Source organism: Haliotis cracherodii, unplaced genomic scaffold (assembly GCF_022045235.1).
Source record: "Haliotis cracherodii isolate W230 unplaced genomic scaffold, xgHalCrac1.p SCAF_7, whole genome shotgun sequence".
NCBI lineage: Eukaryota > Metazoa > Mollusca > Gastropoda > Lepetellida > Haliotidae > Haliotis > Haliotis cracherodii.
In genome coordinates, this window is record NW_027266330.1 from 25,114,479 (window position 1) to 25,139,786 (window position 25,308).

A 25,308-nucleotide genomic window follows, 5' to 3' on the forward strand; every position below is an offset into this window, starting at 1 on the left:
AAGCACATGCAGTGTTTCCATGTCCACGTGACTTTGTTCGGACAATGCCACTGTTCCCCCAGCAGTGAATGGGTACCTGGTAGGATGTGACTGAGAAGCTTGTAACGTCTAAAGGCAGCTTGGGTTGTAGACTGCCAAGGGAGAGGGGGTGAAAATCAAATGCATATCGATCCATTGATCAGGGTGATGATGGTGCATGCTTCCAGCATACAAGAGTATGGAGTTGAGTGCAATAAAAGAAGCATTATTATACCTCCAACCTGAAAGGCGGAGGATATAGTTATTCCAAGTATTTCTGTCTGTCCGTTCTTCCAAGGACATTTGTGCGACCTATAACTTGAAAACTACTAAATAGATTCTTTTCAAACTTGGTGAACACTTTTTATACCTGTAAGAGAGGCGCCATGAAAGTTTGATTTCAATATTTAGATTGATTTTTTTCCTCATTTTTTTTACTTCAACATTTGAGCGACCAATGGCTTGAAAACTACTTCATGGATTCTTGTCTATTAGGGGTACAGTTTCTATACCAATAAGAGAGGTGAAGAGCGAAGTTTGTTTTCAATATTTGGATTTTCCGCAAAATAATAAAAAACATTTACTGAAACATTTGTGCAACTGATAACAAGAAAACTACTTCATGGATTCTTTTCAAATTAAGGGAACAGTTTCCATACTAATAGAAGAGGTGCAGTGCAAAGTCTAATTTTGACATGTGTGTTTTCTGATATATATATGTACTTTTTTATGTTTTGAACCTAGAATATCTTTTACATCCAACATTTGTGCGACCAATAACTTAAAAACTACTTCATGGATTCTTTTCCAATTGGGGGTACAGTTTCTGTACCAATAGGAGAGGCACAGTGCAAAGTTTTATTTTCTGAGAAAATATTGCTTTTTTCATGTTTTGAGTCAAAGTCAGGGTATTAGTGAGCCCTGTTCACTTTTTGTCTGATTGTTATTGTTGTTAACAAAGCACACAGATAAGATGTACGAGTGAAACTTGTTTATTTACAATCATCATTCATACTAACACTCACTACGATGCAAGCATGTCAGGATAACCACATTAAAATACAAACTTCATATTGGCCATAAAACAAGCTCTCATCGTGGAGCGTCAGTGTGACCAAGGTCTGCATTACAACACTACAGAGGAAGCAGCCATGTTCCCTGTTCAGAACATAATACGTACAATAAAAATCTGGCTGTAAAACAGTGCTTTTCAGATTATTTTTTCCCAATGTTCACTTTTTTTTAATAAAAAATTATCTTGCTTTAATATAGTTGTTTGTGATGGTTGTATATATACCTTGTTCACATTTCAGATTTATTCTTGACAATTTCAGAACATTTAACATTGTTTAATACTGGAGTTCGGTATCAATTGTGTCATAAACATTCACCATTAATCTCACTCAACAGAGACCGCCACCATGGTCTGGTGGTAGAGCGTCCGCCCAGGGAGCGTAAAGTCCGGGGTTCGATCCACGGCCCTGTCCTACAAAAAGACATTAAAAGATATGGTTGTTACCCTGCCTGGGGCTCAACATTAAGGGGGCTAAAACAAGGACTGGTCGGCTCGGAGTCAGAATGCTGTGTCTGAGTGGGGTATTCATGTTAAACTGAGGCATGGTATCTCAGTGAGCTAGCACTATAAATCGGCATCAGTCCGGACTAGTACAAACACACAAACACACGTGCATGCACGTCGCTATATAAGTGCAATAATCTTGGACGCGACGTTAAACCCCATTTCACCTCACCTCACCTCACCTCACCTCACCTCACTCAAGAGAACAAACTACATTGAAGTCATGATTTTCTTTGAAACTACTATGTACATCTGTGGAAACAGTTCCACTTCTTATCAAGCAGGACCCGTGAAGATTCCGGGGTAGAATAGGTCTTCAGCAACCCATACCTGCCGTAAAAGGCGACTAACGGGATCAGGTGGTCACGCTCGCTGACTTGGTTGATACATGTCATCGATCCCAATTGCGTGGATCGATGCTCATGATGTCAATCACGTGATTGTCTGGTCCAGACTTGATTATTTTACAGACAGCCGTCATATAGCTGGAATACTGCTGACTGCGGCGTTAAACAACAAACAAATCTTATCAAGAAGATGAAGCTTTGTCATAACACACTCAAAGATGGGCAGAGGTGAGGTACAAAGAAGCAGAAGCCACCTATAACTAGTCATGTACAGGGTTTAGAACTTTAGTGAACACAAATTCGTTAAATTCTGATGAACCCCGATAAACACCCCCAAATAATGGACCACACCAATCTCATTAAAGTCAGATCTTAGTTCTCGCTATCGCTAATCAAAGATCTGAGGACATCCCATTACGGGTCACGTCAGAACGACCTTTCATCCAACAAATCAGCGTCGCTTACCAGATCATGAAAGTGACAGTCGGAATGTGTTTTCTAATCATGCAACCACGATATATTTAACAGAGGGTATTCCGAACGACAGTTACAAGTGTTATGATTATATCTATACAATCTGTGCCATCTATAAGCCATTTCAGAATGTTCTTATCAGTTTCATTTTTTTCTAATCGAGAATACGTCAAAATATGTTTTGAAGCGTAGTCGCCAGTTTGAAACTAGTGTCGTAAAGCTCGAGAAAGCTGCCTTCTGATTGGCAAATGTTGATTTCTTGTCAGTCATTTCATTGATCGGTCAAAATCTGTGAAAGGTCGTTCTGACGTGACCCGTAATGGGATGTCCCATGTCCTAAGATCTGATTTTAATGAGATTGTGGACCACACTCCATTGAAAAGAAGTTTCATCTGAAGGGAAAATATCCATTCTCATCCCTGGATGTACTAATAAAGGCAACCAAAGTCTATTTAATGCTGTGAGGAGGCTAGTCTTATTTCAGTGAGTTGGGTGTAACATTGCACTATCAGTTTAATGTAAGCTGTTGGAGGAAAGCCTAAAGTAAAGCTCTTAGAGTGAGTGAGAGTTTGGTTTAACGCCGCCTTTAACAGTATTCCAGTTATATCACGGCGTGTCAGCTTAATGTGGGAGGAAAGCCTGAAGTGATGCAGGTCTCAGACGTTTATCACTTCAGTGAAAACCACAAGCATGGGTATGGTGCTGACAAACCTAGAAACATAATCGGGGCGAACCGGGATCGAACCTACAATCATAGGTTTCTTGCGTGCCCAAGGGACGTAACATTGTACAGCGAATCGCGAAGAACCCCCACAGCTCTTAGACGTTTCAAACTTTGGTGACCCTGAAACTCTTCACTGTCAAGCTAACTATCACAATAAAGGTGAATCCGACATCACCGGATCCTGGCATAACTGAGGGACACAACCATACAGAGCAATTACATAGCCCTAGACTGGACCACCATTATTTCAAAAATGACGTTAACTTGGTCAGGTGGTTGTCATAGGACCTGCCTCTCCAGCCCGATAACTTGATGTACTGACCTGACCCACGGCACATGATGATGAGGCATAAAAAAATAATAGAATTGGTTCTCGGGCAATGACTTTTGAAAATAGTGAGGGCAGGGGGTTGTTGTTGTTTTTTTTGTTTTTTTTTTTTTGCTTGTTCAAGCCAGAATGTAACGAAATAAACAGTTCCATCTACCTGGTGATGCCAATACCGAATCACAAGATGTGCAGTAAAGTAGTGCACATGTAAAGAGAAGTAACTGTGTGTTACATTGGATCGCATTGTTTTGAAGTATTAGGATTTGATTTATTATTTGTGAAAATGGAAATAAAAACAAAACAAGCGGCAGATTTTAGGATGGTGCGGGCAGTGTCCGAGAACCAAGACTATTATTTTATTTAGCCTTACGCACCATCTCCTGAACCATGAGTGTTTAAAAAACATTGTTGTAATAACCATGCATTTATTCATTTCAAGAAGGGTTTTGTTTCATGGAGGAACTTGGTAGGTGAGCTTGGCAGCTTGTCCCTGGCCATTATTCACGAGCAGTAAGAAAGGGAAGTGACAATTTAATAACGTGGTCTCCGCAGCGTGTTGCATCACATCACTTCATACAAACACAAGTGACACTTTGCAACAATACATCTTTTCATCACAAAGATTTGTAGGCTATTGGAATTATCCAAACTCAAAACCACAATTATCCGGCACTTGGATTTGGGGATGTTTGTCTGAACTGACACCTGCAGATTTGTTTATCAAAGTCTTTCACTGCATCTGGTTGTCAACTCTGCAAAGAGCAATTACCGTATTCGACGTAATAAGCGCCCCACTCTAATAAGCGCCCATGGCGGTATTTGCTAATATATTGGCTAGTGAACAATCCCAATTAGCACCCCTTCCGATTGATCAATGTTCACAAGACTTATTTATTCGCGTTCAATACGCACTCGTGTGTTATATGCACCCTTAATTATAGGCAATTAAAATCTAGAAAAATATATCTGTCGTACATAAACATTTCAGGCTGTCAGCATAAACTACGAAATTTATCTTTCAACTCTGTTTTTTTCACCAAAATAATATTCTAATAAGAGCCCCCTATTTCTAATTTTTTGAGCACTCTGGGCGCTTATTACGTTGAATACGGTATGTGGTACTTTGAGTTCGGTCTATTCTGGCAATTCTCAAAAATATTTGACATATAAATACTCTTAATACATTCAACATGTTCAAGGTTACATGAATTCAATTTGGACACAAGTGACGAATTACATGAACATTCAGACATTAAATGATACTTCTGCAATTCATTGTCATATCACAGAACAAGAATGTTAAAAGCAAACAAACCATCTACATAAATGTCCCTGCATGTAAAATAAAAACATTTATTGTTTATGAATCAACAACATTTTGCCTTATACATTTTTCCAAAACACTGGACACATCTCAAATAAAAAGTCACTAATTATTCAAACATACCACTGTAATAACACTGAATGTCATTGATTGTGTTTGTCATTGCCCTTTTCTCCATGCACACACAGACTAAACATCTAAACAAGGCATCCACATGAGACAGCTTCATACATATATATATTCCACTTTGCTCCAGACAGTACGGGAAACTAACCAAGAATATTAATGTCTGTGTCTGCCTCATCCCTTTTGAGTGAGTGAGTGAGGATGGTTTTACGCCGCTTTTAGCAATATTCCAGCAACATCACGGCAGGGGACACCAGAATTGGGCTTCACACATTGTACCCATGTCGGGAATCGAACCCAGGTCTTCGGTGTGACAAGCGAACGCTTTAACCACTTGGCTATCCGACCGCCCCCATACTTTTTTAATTAACCTTACTAGTCGAGCTTATAGGAATAAGTATGTTGTAATTCACTCTGCACCCCACACAATAAACAATAATCTCACAATAATTCATAGGATAATAATTATTTAAGATGCACACTGAAAAAATATTGACATGTTATGTTTTACTTTTATGACATCAATCCTGTTTTTACATAACTGCCAAATGTGTGTCCAGTTTGCGCAAATAAACAATAATAATGTCAACAACATGATCAGGTTTTGCAGAAGTAATGATTAAAATGCATTTCACATAAACAAAGATACAAGGCATCAATTCCAGGGTATTGGATACCTGAAGACAATTTTACTGGTATTACGTTTGCAGATAAATTCAATCGACAGAAAAGCAAACCCAGTCCGAGAAAGACCTTGGCGGTCCACTTGTCATGTTAATGAAGACCTGTGAGTTTAGCTCTACTTTCCTTCTGTGGTCGTTATCTAAGATCTTGAGTTTACATGTGTGAAAATATTTATCAGGACTTTTTGGCAATGGCTGCAGCTGCAATTCCAACAAGTCCGCCAATAGCTAGTGCCGCTCCTCCGACTATTGCCATTCCCATGAAGCCTTCTGAATGTGGAAAATGGAAAAATACAAGTATTGCAATGATCAACATAGTCTGAACTTAGTCTTTAGTGAACTGCTCTTGAACCCTAACTCTTGCACCAATGTCATCTACTCACTGAACTCTCTATAGTTTAGGAGACATTTAGAATGTTGTGCCTAGGTTGTTCTTGGTCATCTAAAGGAGGCTCATAGCCTCACAATCATAAACGACCCTGAAGATCTGGGGTAGAATAGGCCTTCAGCAACCCATGCTTGCCGCAAAAGGCGACTATGCTTGTTGTAAGAGGTGTCTAACAGGATCGGGTGGTCAGACTCACTGACTTGGTTGATGCATGTCATGGTATCCCAATTTCATGGATAGATGCTCATGATGTCAATCACTGGATTGTCTGGTCCAGACTCGATTATTTACAGATCGCCATCATATAGCTGGAATAATACTGAGTGCGGCATTAAAGACCTAACAAACAAACACAATCATAAACATGCATTTACATACAAACTTTGTGATGATATACTTCATGTATCTGAGACTATAAAATCACTTGACCATACTGTTCTTGTCTAGTGAAGTAACACTCAAGTCGACACTATTTTCAGTTGGAGTTATCAGGGTTCACTCTGGGAATTTTCTGACATGGGCCCTTTATGTGAATATTTCAAATATTCCAGAGGTACACCCACACTTGCCCATACAGCACAATGTTAAAATACCCCACTGTATTTGAAAATGTGGGCCTTTTTTTAAATTTAGGGGCTAAAAGCACAGGGTCCCACCCTAGAATTATCCCTGCGTTATGGACACTGTATTATAACGCGTACACGATTGTCAGATTGAGATCAGTTAGAACAAAGTGGACTGACGTGTCAGTTCTTGCCATGTACATCATGTTTATCCCATCTCAGTGTCAATCATAAGTATATCAGTCCAGGATATAAACACGATATATTGCCAAACATCCCAACATGTACACCAAACAGGTCGTGCCCACTGGAGACTACAACAAATGGCAGAGTTGACTCTTGGTTGGTTGGGGTTTTTTAACGCCGTACTCAGCAATATTCCAGCTATATGACGGTGGTCTGTACATAATGGAGTCTGGACCAGACAATCCAGTTATTAATATCATAAGCATCGATCCACGCAATTGGGATCGATGACATGCATCAACCAAGTCAGCGAGCCTGACCACCCGATCCCGTTAGTCGCCTCTTACGAGAAGCATTGTCGCCTTTAGAAGCAAGCATGGGTTCTGAAGACATATTCTATCCCGGATCTTCACGGGCCCGGAGTGACAGTACAAAGCTTGCCCCGAATGAACAGGTCCATCACATTAAACTCACCTTTCTTCATCTTATCTTTGATGTACTTCTCCAGCTCTGCTGCCTGTCTGTTCTTGGGCTCGATCTTCGCAATGGCCGCTGTGTACTTCAAGGCCTGCTGATATTCCTGTCCACGACACACAAGAGTGAGATAACTCTCCAAACCTGGCATTAGTCTCCCAATCATAACTCCAAAACTTGACATAGACTTACAACAGCTATAGGAAAAAGAGCCCTTCGTGATATGGAAAATATATATATGCATTTAAAATATTTTAAATTAGTCTTGAATAAAGGCCGGCATGCAGGTAAACAAGAGGGAGGGAGTGTGACCTCCTAGTATGGCACCAACTGTCTTAGTAGTGAGTGAGTGAGTTTGGTTTTATGCCGCATTTAGCAATATTCAGGCAATATCACGGCGGACACCAAAAATGGGCTTCACACATTGCATCCATGTCGGGAATTAAACCCGGGTCTTCGGCGTGACGAGTGAATGCTTTAACCACTCTGCTACCCCTCTGCCCCGATAACAGAAAGAGGAAATGTATGTACAGTGTGGTCATCTACTATATACAATGATTGACGTGGATTTCAACCTTTTTCTTCTTCAATGCCATGTTTGGTACAGGTGCTTGTACCTTCATGAAGCAAGTGATGGGTTTACCTTGATGCGCGTGTAGCCCACTGCCATGTAGAACAGATAGTCCCTCTTGGCTGTTTCATCTGATGTGCGGGAGAAGAGGTCTGAAAGATGGCCAAGTATGAGAAGACAGCCATGTGATTATGTTCCATCACTGATGTGAATTTATTTCTCTTAGTACAAGAGTTGGTCCTCAGGCAATGACTTTTGACAAAATAGTGCGTGGAGGTGGTGTTGTTTTTTTTAGCTTGTTCAAACTAGAATGTAACCAAATAAACAGTTGTGTACCATCAGTGAGTGAGTGAGTGAGTTTGGTTTAACGCCGCTTTTAACAGTATTACAGTTATATCGTGGCGTGTCAGCTTAATGTGGGAGGAAAGCCCGAAGTGATGCAGGTCTCAGACGTTTACCACTTCGGTGAAACCAGCGAGCACGGGTATGGTGCTGACAAACCTAGAAACATAATCGAGGCGAACCGGGATTCGAACCCACAATCATAGGTTTCTGGCGTGCCCAAGGGACGCAACTCTGCACAGCGAATCGCGGCGCCTTAGACGACTGGGCCACCCGTGCCCCCTTGTGTACCATCAACCTGGGAAAGGGCTTCCCTACATAAACAAGCACACAAACTCCTCTTGCCGCCATTACCATAACACGAGATGCGCAGTAAAGCAGTGCGCATGTAAAGGGAAGTAACAGCATGCTATATTGTTTTTAAGTATTGGGATTTTTTGATTTTTTTAAAATTGGAAATAAAAACGAAACATGCTTTGGACTTTATGCTGATTATCACAGAGCCTGAGAATCAAGACTTTTTTAGAGTAGAGTATTTTGGTTTTATATATCATGTACTTGCATCGCTGTCAGTGAGTGAATGTGGTTTAATGCTGTTGTCTGTAAATAATCAGTGTGATGACGTGCAGACCAGGCGATCCTGTGACTGGAAACATGAGCTACAAGTGTCATCAATGACAAATCCCCGACCCCACAAATTCAAAAGAACAAATCCTCTGACTGTTACAACAAGTCCTACAAGAGTGATCTGTCCAACTTGATGAGAGTACTCCTATCTAATCTGTTCATACCTATACAAGAGTAGTTATTAAGCTATCAAAACAAATACCATGGAACTGGGATTCGGAACTTTGTATTGCACGTAAATATTAATAATTATGATAATGTGATACAAAATTATGATAACATATGAAGAAACAGAGGTGAACAAATAACTGAAATTCTGTCAAGAATTAAAACCACCAACTTCCTGACAACCGATCACTAGGGTTGCGACCGGGTACGAAAACTGAACTCGAGTACCCATAGTTCAATGTTGTCCCACTTGATCGTAATGCTTTTGCGAATAAAAGGTCATCAAACATCTATTGATCTATTCTAAGGTATTATGTTTTTTATTAAATGCCTGCATGGCTTACCTAAAACATTTGAACGTATGTCTGCTATGTCGTCCATTTTGAAGTGACTTACACGTTACGAAAGGCGTTTAGAGTTATCTCCCCTGAACGGGTACTCGAGTCCTGAAAATTGGACTCGAGTCCTAAGCTACCCAACTGTGTGGTTTTTTTTAGCTTGTTCAAACTAGAATGTAACCAAATAAACAGTTGTGTACCATCAACCTGGGAAAGGGCTTCCCTACATAAACAAGCACGCAAACTCCTCTTGCCGCCATTTCCATAACACGAGATGCGCAGTAAAGCAGTGCGCATGTAAAGGGTAGTAACAGCATGCTATATTGTTTTTAAGTATTGGGATTTTTGGATTTTTTTAAAATTGGAAATAAAAACGAAACGTGCTTTGGACTTAATGCTGATTATTGATCTATTCTAAAGGTATTATGTTTTTATATTAAATGCCTGCATGGCTAACCTAAAACATTTAAACGTTTGTCCGCTTTGTCGTCCATTTTGAAGTGACTTACGAGGTACGAAAGGCGATTAGAGTTATCTCCCCTGAATTGTTACTCGAGTCCTGAAAATTGGACTCGAGTCCTAAGCTACCCGACCCATTATCGGGTACTCGAGTACCCGTGGCAACCCTACTGATCACTGTCCAAACACAATGCAATGAGCGTCTACCGAATACCAACAGAAACAATACAACACAGCTACAATCACTGTTAAACAATAAAATACATTGCCACATAACAATATATGGAATAATAGGACATTGCTGAAGCTCACCTTCCAATAGGGCAACGCCTCGCTTCATGTCCTGTTGGTATCGACTCCTCACCAGGCACCAGGCATAGTCGAACTGAGCCTTCTCACTGACTGGGCCCTTCCGTGCCTGGTCATGGTACTGGAGTTCGAACTTCTGTAGGCAAAATAAAGAAAACTATCAAGGCACCACATGTAAATGTGCAACAACTCAGCAGGCTTACAGATGCCATGGTGCTGATTTACTGCCAGTATTTCGACTTTAGTATTGGCACAGATGGCCCTGTAGACCTGGGTGTTGCAGTTTGCTGTGCAGGAAGAGTGAGTGAGTATGGTTTTACGCTGCTTTTAGCAATATTCCAGCAATATCACCGCAGGGGACACCACAAATGGGCTTCACACATTGTACCCATGTCAGGAATCAAACCCGGGTCTTCGGCTTAACGAGCGAACGCTTTAACCACTAGGCTACCCGGCCGCCCCGCAGGAAGAGAAGTTTTGCCAGAAACCCCTACTCATGGGTTTGAATGAAAGATTTAATAATGACCTTTGGTTTGTCAGAATCATGCCCAGTCTCATGAAAGTGATAAACACCTATAATTTGTGTCACCTGGGGCTTTTCCCCCCACGTGAGTGAGTGTGTGAGTGAGTGAGTGAGTGGTTTTACGCCGCTTTGATCAATATTCCAGCAATATCACAGCGGGGACACAAGAGCTTCACACATTGTATCCTGGTGGGGAATCTAATCTGGAATGCGTTAACCACTAGGCTATAACATATTTAAGTCTTATTCTTCTTCAACTACATTTACAATTGCTTTCAGGTTTGTGACAGAGATGCATGGTCATTATGTAACCCATCTAAAGTCATTTAACTAATACTATTAGAGTTTGGCATTTTTTTTTATACTGTGGACTTCTATGACTTCAATCAGTATAGTGTCACTTATCCAGTGTATATACAATGAAATCTGACTCAGAAGCTAATCACTGAGATCTCTTCAAACAATGTACAGCAGTGTTCCTTCCCGCTGGCTTTTGAAACTGCCAGTCCTGATGGACAGACAACTCTAAAAATTACAGGTTCCCCCTAAACTCTTAATGGTAAACACTGTTGTCTCACAATAAGTTGTGTCCTCAGTGTCAGAATCCAACTCCTGGGTTTGTTTTAGGTCTTGAACATGTCTCTAGTTGCTGGTATAGCAACTTAGATATTTTATCTGGACAATATTTGTGGTCGTAACTTTCTCGGTGACTATTTGGGAGTTTTTTTATATACAAATACCACAACACTTTTTCAGAACAGAACATGGAGCACCTTTAGAATACTGTGCCACAACTTCTCATGAGGACGATCTCTGCCATAGGTCACATGTCTCACCTACAAACAACCAGTGTTGGTGAGAATCCGCTGGATGCGCACTCAAGACCTTCAGATTGTTAGCACGACAGCTAACCAACTGAGCTACGTCCACACTGTTAAACTTAGGGCAAATTTACCTAACCATGCCTATGACATCATGGAACTGAATGGAATGGTCATACAGGTGATGGACACTTACAAGGTTACAGGGAGGAATCTTGTCTCATGACTTTAGTCTATGGACACTCACGAGGGATCCTGATGCCATTTGACAACACTTGTCCCTTCGGTAACCCACAAGATGTGAGGAATAGCGCGAATGTTCCAGGTGCAAGACGTTGAATTCACGAGTACTGATGAACGACGGTTGTAATAATTTGTTGGTGATTTTGTCCCATAAAAGTGTGCTAGGGAACATTGTAAGGATAGCGTTGATCATAGTAAGGATCTAGGAAGGCCTAGGCATGGCTACTGATGCCACGAGGGTCAGTCAGCTTTTGAAACTTTACTGACAAAGTGTAGTGAGTGATAGTTCCATGACAGTCTCCTGTAGCCAAAACATTTGACATGAAACTACATCATCCTGCTCACTCAACATTTTTGCGAGAAGTACCGTAATCGACATAAGCTCCACGCTCTAATCATGCTAATATGCGCGACCGGCAATATTTGCTAATATATTGCCTAGTGAACAATCCCAATTATCACACCTTCCGATTGATCAAAGTGCACAGACTCATTTATTCATGTATAATATGCACTTGTGTGTTATATGCATCCTTAATTATGGGCAATTAAATTCTGGAAAATATTCTGTCATGTATAATATGCACTGACTCAATCTCATTAAAATCAGATTTTAGTTTTCGCTATCGCTAAACAAAGATCCGAGGACATCCCATTACGGGTCACATCAGAACGACCTTTCATCCAACCAAACAGAGTGTCGCTTACCAGATCATGAAAGTGACAGTTGGAATGTGTTTTCTGATCATGCAACCACGAAATATTTAACACGGGGTATTCCGAAAGACAGTTACGGGTGTTATGATTATATCCATACAATCTAGGCCATCTATGAGTCATTCCAGAATGTTCTTTTTATCAGTTTTAAATATTTTAATCGAGAATACGTCAAAATATGATTCGAAGCATAGTCGCCAGTTAGAAACTAGCGTTGTAAAGCTCGAGAAAGCTGCCTTCTGATTGGCAAATGTTGATTTCTTGTCAGTCATTTCATTGGTCGGTCAAAATCAGTGAAAGGTCGTTCTGACGTGACCCGTAATGGGATGTCCTCAGATCTTTGTTTAGCGGTAGCGAAAACTAAGATCTGATTTTAATGAGATTGTGGACCACACTCCATTGAAAAGAAGTTTCATCTGAAGGGAAAATATCCATTCTCATCCCTGCATGTACTAATAAAGGCAACCAAAGTCTATTTAATGCTGTGAGGAAGCTAGTCTTATTTCAGTGAGTTGGGTGTAACATTGCACTATCAGTTTAATGTAACCTGTTGGAGGAAAGCCTAAAGTACAGCTCTTAGCTACCTTCTGATTGGCCAATGTCGATTTCTTGTCAAATTTAGCGAAAGGTCGTTCTGACGTGACCCGTAATGGGATGTCCTTAGATCTTTGTTTAGCGGTAGCGAGAACTAAGATCTGATTTTAATGAGATTGGCACAGACTTTTCTTTTGTATCATTTCAGGCTGTCAGCATAATCCACAAAATTTACAATCTTTCAACTCTCACCAAAAGTATATTCTAATAAGAGCCCCCTATTTCTAATTTTGAGAGCGCCCTGAGGGCTTATTATGTCAAATATGGTATATAAAATAAATGCAACTGAAAAAGTGAAAACAATGAATGTCTTCGGCTCCCATACTTGAAAATGCATTAGAAGGGGGTACAACCCCCTTAGACCCCTTACACAGCTCATAAAGCCTTGTATCTATCCTTGTCATTACAAATCTAATTGATTTATTGCAAAAGAGGTCCCACAGTAGACAGATATTGTTCATACCAGCAACATTTACATGTGTGCAACGTCAATACACAAATACCTACTAAACTACATCATTGTACATTCCTGTGCTTAATAATGAAAACTACTGAATTGAAAAAATAAAATATGCGTATTAGTTCCCATTTATAATCCATTTTACCACATGAATACAGTTGAAGCTGGAAAAAATATATAATGAAAAAATAAATTCTTTCATATTAAAACTGGCGCTTGCTATAAAATGTGCTTCTGCAGGCCATATTTAGTGAACGAATATTGAAAACTCTCAACATCGCTGGGCTTATTTAATGACATTGCGCACAGAGATGACAGATCATGAAGCCACAGGGTATTGTTTCGCCAGTGTATCTGGCAACAAAATATCACAAATTACGTCATATGGTAACATGACATGCTTGAAAAGTTTGTGGTACTGGGTTGCAGGCTAAAACGGCACCTCAGCAAAATGTCGACGATTTCTCAGGCGAAAACAGCACCTCACTTTTCAAAAATGGCTACTAATTGTCAGGCGAAAACGGCACCTCTACTATTGATAAAGATAAGAACGATTTATGTACATGTGTAGTATATATGTTTTCCTTGGGCGGGGACACGGTTTATTATCCAGAAAGATTCTTGTAATGTCAGCTCCCGGCAGAATGGGGATACCGTATTCGACGTAATAAGCGCCCAGGGCGCTCTCAAAATTAGAAATAGGGGTCTCTTATTAAAATATTATTTTGGTGAAAAAAACAAGAGTTGAAAGATAAATTTCGTGGTTTATGCTTACAGCCTGAAATGTATACTAGTATGTACGGCAGATATATTTTTCCAGAATTTAATTGCCCAAAATTAATGGTGCATATAACACAGGAGTGCGTATTATACGCGAATGAATAAGTCTTGTTTATATTGATCAATCAGAAGGGGGGCTAATTGGGATTGTTCACGGACCAATATATCAGCAAATATCGCCGTGGGCGCTTATTAGAGCGGGGTGCTTATTACGTCGAATACGGTATATATATATAATATCAATCTAATTGCTATTTATTTCTTACTTACTAAAGTCAATATTAAATATATAGTATACCTGTAGTACAATTTCTTGACATTTCCGCCAGAATTTCAGCTTGACATTTAGTTAATTTGAGTAAAGGTACTTAAAACTTCAAAGCATGTGATGTTTCAATGATAACTTTAGTTGTGCCTCCCAATCAGGAGTGGGTGAGTAAACTGGAGTAGAGGCTAATTTCTAATGTAAACTTGTTTTAACATTTCACAATTATTTGTGTTTGCAAATGACCAGGTGAGTTAAATTTCATTTATTTTACTTCAAAGCATGTAATGTTTTCACAATAAGTTTAGTTGCACCTCCAAATCAGAGTCAGTGAGTAGAGGCTAGTTTCTAATATAAACTTTTTTTAACATTTCATTATTATTGGTGTTTGCAAGTGACCATGTGAGTTTAATTTCATGTATTTCAATACCAAGGTAAAAAAATATCAAGGCGACATTTTCGCCAGGCAAAAGTAGCCGTTTTTCGCCAATTGGTGCTGTTTTCGCCAATCAGTGAAGTTTTGCTGAGGTGCCGTTTCAGCTATAGCCTGCAACCTCGGGGTATCATGGTACTTGTTATGTATGCTAAACGGAACAAAACTCACTCACTAACCTTTATCATTATTCATGTTCTCTATATCAGATGTCATCTATTTTATCTAATTATGCATATTTTACTGATAAAAGTTCATTATTTGCATTAGTAGCACTGAGTAAAAGCCGGGCCTCACACTCAGTTTGACAAAGGAGTGAACTCCATCGTATCGCTGTACAGGTAAAAAATGTGTATGGAGGTCTGAATTGGACAAAAACAGGGCATAATTCTGCCTACCACTAAGGATGATGAAGCCATACTTCAGTGATTTGTCCAGGCAAGTGTAAAGAAAGCACAAATAAAATTCTGAATATGTAATAAGTATTCAATGCATATCTACCGAAAAGTAAGAATAAAACATATTCAAAAATCAGTGTTTAAAAAAGTGGATGAAAATAATTTGTCAAAAAAATGGAAAAATGTTAAAAGCTAACAACAAATATATAAAAAGCACTCCTGGTATTTATTTTTTGGCTTCTAGTGAAGAACGTGTTTCTAAGTATGGCATTAAGGCCCTTATCATCTCCTAATAGATTCTGGACACAGAGTGGGAAAAATGTGCAGACTATGGAACTTCTGTTACCTTGAATATGCAGATGATCTAGTTCAGGTCGATAGAGAAAGTTTATTTTGGAAATTGCTGGTTATATTGTTGTCCATTGACAGATGGGGGTAAGGAAATATTAAAAAGATGCTAGAAGTAAATATCAACGTGTTAACTGAAATTACGAAGCGTGCATTACCGTGTCACTGATTTGCATTAATAGACAGCAGCTAAGAGGCGTGTTCCGATGATAGATGAATGCCATGGTACCACAAGGTCTGAGTATAACCCTGGTACTGTATTTTAATGATAGACAATGACTAAATTAACATGTGTATTCCCGGACACTGGACGGTCGAATAATAGTAGGACTGCAAATGAGTAGTGTTTTGCTCTACATTCACGTTAGAAGGCACAGCTGCATTATTTTAGCTAACCATGACTCATGGTTTCGTCATAAACCAAATATTGATGACGTTTTGAACTGATCTAGTCCTGTTGACTGCACAGTGTTTTCAGGTGCGGGAGAAAATTATTTCTCTCAATGTTAACAGTAATAACTATGGTCAAGCAGATTACTTCTTAGTCAGAAATTAAGAAATAATTGCGTACATAGAGCTTGATCATGTTGATATCAAATATCCCATTTGAAGAACCGAGATTGAGAGATCATTGGGACAAATAACAAGGTCATCTCTGAGACAGCCTTTTTGTCCCTACAGTTGACTGCTTAGAGATAGTACTAACTTTTTATGCGTTAGATCGTTCGTTCATAACATACATCGGCAGTGTGTTAGCGATTATATTAACCTTTAAATCCGCAGTATCCACAGTTTCCTCAACGACGAACTCCATCTTGATTTGCAAATAATATTATCTGTACGAACATGACAAGTCTTGAAATAATATTGTTATAATTTCCATCACAAGGTGTATGGTATGATTTATTTCATTTGCATTGAATTTACTTTTTTACAATAAGTTGGTGGTATTTAATTGAAGTTATGTATTAATATTTGAATAATTGTTTTCAATAGTTACATTTCATCTATATACAATAAGTTGTTTTTATAATACTATGCCCATGTTTGTTGATTCCAAGGCAGGAGAGGTAAGCTTGCCGGAAGTTGATAAAGGGGATTTCCCAAATGATTATCCGGTTGGATCTGACGGAGAAATGTGACGACAACGTGTCTCCACTACTAGAACAAAATGCCAGGTACCTTTTATCAGTACCCTTTACTCTATTTTAATATACCTACAATTTGTTTTAATCGCATCACCACGATTTTGCTGTTGCAATGCTGTCATCGTTTGCAAAATAGCTTCGTGATTGAACACGTCCACGCATCATCACTATCATCAGCTGATCACGACAATGTGCTTATTTTCACTGAACATTAGAAACAACTTCTACACACTAAAGAAAAACAACGAAATACCTGATAACTGTTATTAACTGCAAATAACTTTTTTATAACCACTATTATTTGTTTTAACTGGTACTGCTAAGCATGAGGAAGACCTGAGCCTTGTTATTTGGCCAAACCATGGACACTTAATATATTTAGGGTCCATGGCCAAACCCATGTCATTGGGCCAAACCCATAACATTGGGACAAATGATGAAACCTATAGGCCTACAACTTTGAACACATTTGAGGTTGAATAAAAGCATAAAGGCGATGTTTCTTTTTTCTTTTAAAATAATAATATTGAGTACATTTGCTATTTGACATTATGGTATACATGTTTGTATTTTCATATGTATGCATCTGTTATTCCCCAGAAGTGAACATAGCATAATGTTGGTTTATAGCTAAAACGGCAACTCAGCAAAACGTCGCCCTGCGAAAACAGCACTGATTGGAGAAAACAGCACCTCACCTCAAGCGAAATCAGCTCCTAGTGCACGGCACCCTTTTTTTTTACCTTGGTACTGAAATAAATTAAATTAAACTTACATGGTCATTTGCAAGCACTAGTAATTGTGAAATGTTAAACAAATTTTACATTAGAAACCTATCATATATGTGGTACCAAACTATCTGTAGCCAATTATCGAGAAATTAGCTGGACATGAGATGCATAGAGAGGACACAGCGTCACAGAAGGGCAAAAAGAAGCTTGTGGATTCTTATGGATTTATACTTATTTTTAAACGCAAACATTTATTTACATCTCATATACGAAAATCATGGCACTCGGGCCGATGTTGTAAACATGTGATGAAGATGACAACAATGAAGAACTGTGAAGAACAGTATATATATATGTGAATATCTGTAGTTATCTGTGAATAACCATGATAACTGGAAATGACAATGTAAATACATCAAATAACATGTACACCGATGTTAATAAATCATATATATACTACATAAATCGTTCTTATCATCATTAAAAATAGAGGTGCCGTTTTCACCCGACATATAGTTACTGTTTTCGCTAAATGGAGTGCTGTTTACGCCCAAGAAATCGGTGCCGTGTTCCTGAGGTGCCGTTTTAGCCTGCATCCCATAATGTTTTCTAAGGGAAAATCAAACCAGTAGTAGTTTCAAGGGGATGAAATCTTATCCTTCAAAGCTGCTAATGCTGCTTTTCTTCATGTGAAATTCTTTTTGAAAGTTTTGACAAAATTTATGTTATTTTGAGGTAAGGAACTAATTGTAGTTACCATGGTTACATACAAATGCTTTCTGAAAAGAGTTGATAACACATTGTGAATTAGCCCCTCAGACTAAAAAACATTCCTGAAAAGTTTTTAAATATCTTTCACACAATGTCTATGAACACTTAAATTGTTCTGTTTCAGGCAAGACAAAGGTGTCTTCAGCTCGGGAGGCTAAGATGTGTGTGTCGTGTTTGCGGACATCCAGCCAGTCCTATGCCTGTGCCCGGTGCTACCTTGTCACCTACTGCTCTCAGCGGTGCTGTGAACAACACTGGTCCAAACACAAAGATGACTGCAAGTTTGTTACCTGGCACCGCAAACATGTTGGGTGGAACTTCTGTCACTCCTGCTTCGTGCACGCCTGTCCACATGCCTCCTCCAAGCTGAAGAGATGTGGAGGATGTTTGAGAGTAAGCATACGTCCATCACAGATATCGACTGTTTGTGATTTTAGGCATCCTCAATTATTCAGTGATTGTATACTATTAATATAACCCTGGACCAATGCATGACATAACCTTTATTTCGGATATTATGTCACTATCTCCAGCTGCCATATCACCAACTTCATCTTCCCGAGGCAAGAGAGTTAGGCTGGAATTCCTGGGTTCGATCGTAGCGCCACCAGTGGCTATTACGAGTTATGTCCTTTCTATGCCTCTCCTATTGACTAATCAGATTCAACCTCTCGTATCACTTGCATTTGTTTCAAACAAAACAGTGGCGCCCAGTCAAGACAATCTGATCGATAATCAAGATCTATATTGTGATAAAACGAGTCTTACATCCCGAAGTGCATCGAAACACGTAAGCACCTTGATTAAAAACATGAAAAGATTTAAAAATATCTGTTGACAACGAGTTAGCAGTGCACATGCTTTGCAAATCCTGCAGTCGAATGAAATCTGCGTGACACTCTACGAACCAGATTTCGATTTTGGTGTGTGATTTTGATTAGACTATGCATTGACTCGTTAGTCCAGCCAAAATCTAACTCCATAATACCAGCCTAGTTCGGCAAGGGTGGAAACTGGATTTTATAGTCAGTTAACTCACTCGCCTCGGGAAGATGCACCAACTTAGGTACCAACCATTTATCAAAAATAATTTATAGTCCCAGAAAAGTCTTGAAAAAGATAATTATGCTTCAGACAAAAAAGAATTGTCTGCCACAAAATCAACATTATTGCATGGTGTTTTTCTTGAAAAGAATTCATCCAAAAAATTTTTTTCAAATTACTCATGAATATCTTTTCATTTGACGCTCAATTTGATTTGTCTGTGGTTGTAGTTCCTACAAAATTTGTATGTTTGTCAGGTGGAACCCTTGTGTTGGGTGTTTAGGATTATCGTTTTTTTATAAAGAATTGAACTTCAATAAGCAATAATATCAAACATTATTATTTACAAACTGCAGTGATATAACTGGTTTAGCTGACTGTGGCACAAAACAGCATTCACTCACTTACTAAAATTTAAAAATGACATACAGTCAACTGACATATGGACATTGAAACAGATGTATAAGATTGTCCACGAACTAACAATTATTTTGAAAAACATACATCTTTTTGTTATTTGGGCTTTAAGTGAAAAGATGGATATAATAACAAAAGTCAAGTTTCCTGTCTAAATCAATGAAAGCACAAAGGGAGACATTCAAAAGGTAAACATGGGTTTTCTGACATATCCCTTCCTCTCTCAAATGTTGATTGTTGGATAGAAAACCTCCACACACACACATAAGCTTAAGGAATGAGGATTCTTATCAGACTGTTTTCACCCCCACCAGGTGAGCTATTGTTCTCGAGAATGTCAAGACAACGACTGGCGGTATCACGCTCCAATCTGTACAAACGACAAGAATCGAGAGAGGCCGAAATACACAACCAGGTTGGAGGACCTGCCATCGGAGCTACACGAGCGGGACTTGAAGGGTCGCGCAATCAACACCAAGGCAGATGAAGAGGCGGAGAAAGCCAGTTCCAAGAAGAAAGGCAAGAAGAAACAGATGCCTGTGACAGAGGAGAACTCTGATGGTGGCGAGCTGGAGACGCAGCTCATGAAGGAGAAGCAGTTCCGACTTGAGCTGCAGACGTTGCGGCAGAAAGAGGAGGAGCTGAAGAGGCAGCAGCAGCTCCGCTTCCAGTCCCAGACGGAGCGAGAAGGATCCATGGAGCCGGAAATGTGGGAGAAGAAATGGAAGCAGAGTAAGAGAATCCCCAGTCTGCAAGCAAAGGGACAGACTCCCTCTCATGTAAGTACTCGTCAGCTACTCTCTCATGTAAGTACTCGTCAGCTACTCTCTCATGTAAGTACTCGTCAGCTACTCTCTCATGTAAGTACTCGTCAGCTACTGTCTCATGTAAGTACTCGTCAGCTACTCTCTCATGTAAGTACTCGTCAGCTACTCTCTCATGTAAGTATTCGTCAGCTACTCTCTCATGTAAGTACTCGTCAGCTACTCTCTCATGTAAGTATTCGTCAGCTACTCTCACATGTAAGTACATGTCAGCTACTCTCTCATGTAAGTACTCGTCAGCTACTCTCTCATGTAAGTATTCGTCATCTACTCTCTCATGTGAGTATTCGTCAGCTACTCTCTCATGTAAGTACTCGTCAGCTACTCTCTCATGTAAGTACTCGTCAGCTACTCTCTCATGTAAGTACTTGTCAGCTACTCTCTCATGTAAGTACTCGTCAGCTACTCCCTCATGTAAGAATTCATCAGCTACTCTCTCATGTAAGTATTCGTCAACTTCTCTCTCATGTAAGAATTCATCAGCTACTCTCTCATGTAAGTATTCGTCAACTTCTCTCTCATGTAAGTATTCGTCAGCTACTCTCTCATGTAAGTACAGGACAGACAGATCATTTCAGACACACTAGAACGTGTGTTGTGTTTCAGACTCACTAGAACGTGTGTTGTGTTTCAGACTCACTAGAATGTGTGTTGTGTTTCAGACTCACTAGAACGTGTGTTGTGTTTTAGACCATCCAGCAGACTCACTAGAATGTGTGTTGTGTTTCAGACTCACTAGAATGTGTGTTGTGTTTCAGACCATCCAGCAGACTCACTAGAATGTGTGTTGTGTTTCAGACTCACTAGAATGTGTGTTGTGTTTCAGACTCACTAGAATGTGTGTTGTGTTTAAGACTCACTAGAATGTGTGTTGTGTTTAAGACTCACTAGAATGTGTGTTGTGTTTCAGACCATCCAGCAGACTCACTAGAATGTGTGTTGTGTTTCAGACTCACTAGAACGTGTGTTGTGTTTCAGACTCACTAGAATGTGTGTTGTGTTTCAGACCATCCAGCAGACTCACTAGAATGTGTGTTGTGTTTCAGACTCACTAGAATGTGTGTTGTGTTTAAGACTCACTAGAATGTGTGTTGTGTTTCAGACTCACTAGAATGTGTGTTGTGTTTCAGACTCACTAGAATGTGTGTTGTGTTTAAGACTCACTAGAATGTGTGTTGTGTTTCAGACCATCCAGCAGACTCACTAGAATATGTGTTGTGTTTAAGACTCACTAGAATGTGTGTTGTGTTTAAGACTCACTAGAATGTGTGTTGTGTTTCAGACTCACTAGAATGTGTGTTGTGTTTCAGACCATCCAGCAGACTCACTACCGTATCCGCATCTCCAATACCCCCCCGGTTCTCCATGAGGGCTTCCGGCGAAACGCAGACAACACTGCCAGCTATGAGGAGGAGATCGAGGAGAAGCAGCCAGATGGCACCATCACGATCAAGAAGACCTACATCACCAACGGGGTTATCGAGAATGATGCTCAGTTTAACGAGATCACACGGCAGTTTGGTATGGAGTTTTCCCATCACCCGGGCGGAACATTAGCAGATCCTGACTCCGATAGTGACTAATGGCAATACAGGATTTGTACAGGGTTGGTTAAATGTGTCAGTCTGTTAGATAAATGCCAGTCGGTATTTCAAGACAAGGAATTCAAAAATACTAGATGGGAACAGAGCTACAGATAAGCAGCGTAGTTGCGTAAAATACCCCCCCAAAAATATTCAAAACCCAATTACTTTCAATTAACTTACGTACAGAAACGCATGCATTACATGAAAAACTCAAATGTTTAAAAACAGCTCACGTTAATACCCAATGAAGCTTTTTCAGCATGTGACCAAAGGAGCTAATTTCCGAAACACAATTACAAGCTAATTTACTTTCCGAGTCAAGCCTATATATTTAGAACAGTTAAGACATTATTTCAGATTTTTTTTTAATCTTAAAATAATCACTTATTTGGGGAAAAACCTAATAGAAGGATGTACAGATGAGTGAAAAAATATAGGTTACCCAATGAAAAATGTAATAACCCAATTCATTTAAGATAGAAACCCTAGAGTAAAAACTCAATTGCTCAAAAAGTTATCAGAAGGAAATATTAAAGAGACAATGGTGTTTCATTCATCTGTACTCAAAGAACAGAAATCTACAGAATATTGGAAATTTGAAGACAAGGTAAAGGATTCAGATTACATTTGAAGCCTTTGTGTGAAGAATGAGTGAAACTGTTAACTGCTGTTATAATGTTGTCCATGTGTTCTATCTCTGGACCCGGGGTTATTTAGAGGCACTTGCCCTGTTGGGAATCTGCTGCATTCCAGCAGCCAGGCCCTACAGCTGTGACTCTGGGCCCCGTTCCACACAGCGATCTTAGCGCTAAGATGATCGTAACTCCCATACTTTAACACAGGCTTACGACAATCATAGCACTAAGATCGCTTTGTGGAAAGGGCCCCTGGGCCCCGTTCCTCAAAGCGATCTTAGCGCTACGATGATCGTAAGCCTATGTTAAAGTATGGGACTTACGCTCACCTTAGCGCTAAGATCGCTTTGAAGAATGGCATCCTGGTAAGGCTGTGCTAAGCTGTAGGAGTTCTTAAAGTTGCAGAGTATGTGCTTAGAGAGCCTGTTTGGAGTCTTAAACTTTGTATTTGAGAGTGGTGTTCCATCCCTCAGCCTTAACCTCAAACTTCCCACAGCAACAAAGTTAGAACTCAGCAATAGCATTATGATTTAAGCTGTGTACATACACAGAATATTTTATGAATGAAAAGTATATAGCCCTTAATGATTATGTAATGATATATATGTATATTATCCATGGGTTATAAAACATCTCCCTATGCGATGAATGTTCAAAACTAACTCTGTTCACCGAGCAGTGGCTGGGTACCCAGTAGTATCAGGTGGTAATGTTCCAACACCTAGTGGGCAGCCTGGCTTATATACTCCCCAGGAAGTTGAGAATAGTTTTGAGCGTAAACTGTAGTAATACAGCATACCCCACTGTGGAATCCTGTACACTGTTATTTATGATCACCCTATGAGCCTGTATTGAAGGATCAGTGCGCAGGCAATGAAGTGATGACAGCCTTGTTGCAGTGTTTCTCCAGGTCAGACGACATCATGCATAGCTACCTTCCAGCTCAAATAGCAGTTGTATTTTCGACAAGTTATACCAATGAAAAATATGTATGTGTCATTCTGTGAATATTTCATGTTGGCAAGATCAGTGTATAACTAGATACCATCATGACTCACAACAAATGAGCACAATAATTTCATCATTCACAATCCAAAATATTGAGTTCTAGATTTGCATGCTTGCTGTTTCCCAAAGTTTGCAAAACATGCATTTGTTAGAAAGTCGGAGATTAATCAGTAAAGCTAAATCACTGGAGACAGATAACCTGTGAAATTGCCTAAAACATGCACTGTAAATCATCATTAGCCAATCAATTTAGAGTTACTTGTGTACAAATACCTTGAAAAACTTTAAAAAGGCAATAGTTTAACAACACTGTGCATAATTACCCAGTGTAGCCTTTACAGATTGTGTATAGGTACCTGTATGTCTTCACAGATCATTACTTGCTGATAAGTACAGGCATTGTGTATATAGGAACTCTACGTCAGTCAAGGGGCGGTCGGGTAGCCTTGTGGTTAAAGCGTTCACTCGTCACGCCGAAGACCCGGGTTTGAATCCCGACATGGGTACAATGTGTGAAGCCCATTTCTGGTGTCCCCCGTTGTGATATTGCTGGAATATTGCTAAAAGCAGCGTAAAACCAAACTCACTCACTCTTTTTCAGTCAACAATATAAAAAAAAAGTGCGCCGTCTCTCTTTTTGTAACTTAGAAATGTATTTCTGTCGTGAATTGTGTCATGTGTGACTCACTAATGTTTCTATGCATAGTCCAACCAAAATCGCGTTACAAACTCGACATCCGGTACCTAACCTGCTGTGCAGATTTCAGTTGATTGCAGGATTTGCAAAACATGTGTACCTCCAACTCGGCATTGACAGATATTTTTCAAATCTTTTCTTGTTTTTAATCAAGGCGCTCAAATTATTTGATGTACTTCATGAGGTAAGACCTGTTTTATTACACTATAGATCTTGATTATCAATCAGATCATCTTTACTGGGCGTCGCCATTTTGTTTAAAGCAAATGCAAGTTTATATGATAGATGGAATCTGATTCATCAGTACGAGAAAAATAGAAGGTACATAACTCGTAATAGCAACTGGTAGCGCTATGATCAAGCCACACAATTCTGGCCTAGTTCGGCAAGGATGGAAACTGGACTTTTACAGTCAGTTAACTCCCTTGCCTTGAGAACATGACAGTACTTGTTCTTATGTCATTTTAGTTTTATCACAGAATTTCATGACATTATATAAAGTATTGGAAATGAATAAATGTCTGTTGAATATTCACGAGGGTGAATATTCGTATGAGACTGGCAAACTATTCAATATGAGTGGGTGCTGGAATAAGATTGTGTGTTTACTGCTGGTATGAACATGTAACTATACATTCCATTTAAAGGGAAATTGTTTTTATGAAGCATGAAGATTTCATTCAAGCAAAGTTGGTGTGGAATAACAAATTCAAGATGAATCTACAAAATGATGACATTATTATCTAGATTTGAAACAATATTTTCCTGGAGGAAGTGAACACACCACTGCTGAAGCAATCACCGCCTGTTGACCAGGTTGAAATGTGGACTTTCTGT

At 39.5% G+C, this 25,308-nt stretch overlaps 2 protein-coding genes across 3 annotated transcripts in view; one reads left to right on the top strand and one right to left on the bottom strand.

Moving 5' to 3' along the window:
- LOC139448567 (mitochondrial fission 1 protein-like) overlaps positions 1-16,428 on the bottom strand; it is a 168,828-nt gene extending 152,400 nt beyond the window's left edge. Inside the window, exons 1-5 of one of the 2 annotated variants that reach the window (XR_011652098.1) lie at positions 16,380-16,428; positions 10,032-10,164; positions 7,858-7,937; positions 7,215-7,320; positions 1,780-5,873 (exon numbers count right to left, since the gene is read on the bottom strand). Coding sequence is in view for 1 of the 2 variants with exons in the window: in XM_071230137.1 (XP_071086238.1) it covers positions 5,779-5,873; positions 7,215-7,320; positions 7,858-7,937; positions 10,032-10,164; positions 16,380-16,424 (459 nt within the window). In the remaining variant the exon portion in view is untranslated. Of the gene's footprint in view, positions 1-1,773; positions 5,874-7,214; positions 7,321-7,857; positions 7,938-10,031; positions 10,165-16,379 lie in introns of those variants that run through there. The other variant, XM_071230137.1, reaches the window with a different exon arrangement.
- A 276-nt stretch (positions 16,429-16,704) lies between these two features.
- On the top strand, positions 16,705-22,963 carry LOC139447808 (transcriptional regulator ATRX homolog). Its single transcript, XM_071229295.1, has 4 exons — positions 16,705-16,788; positions 18,385-18,653; positions 20,036-20,500; positions 21,856-22,963. Exons 1-4 carry the CDS (start codon positions 16,782-16,784, stop codon positions 22,126-22,128), a joined length of 1,014 nt encoding a protein of 337 aa, XP_071085396.1. The 5' UTR covers positions 16,705-16,781; the 3' UTR covers positions 22,129-22,963.
- The last annotated feature ends 2,345 nt before the right edge of the window (positions 22,964-25,308 follow it).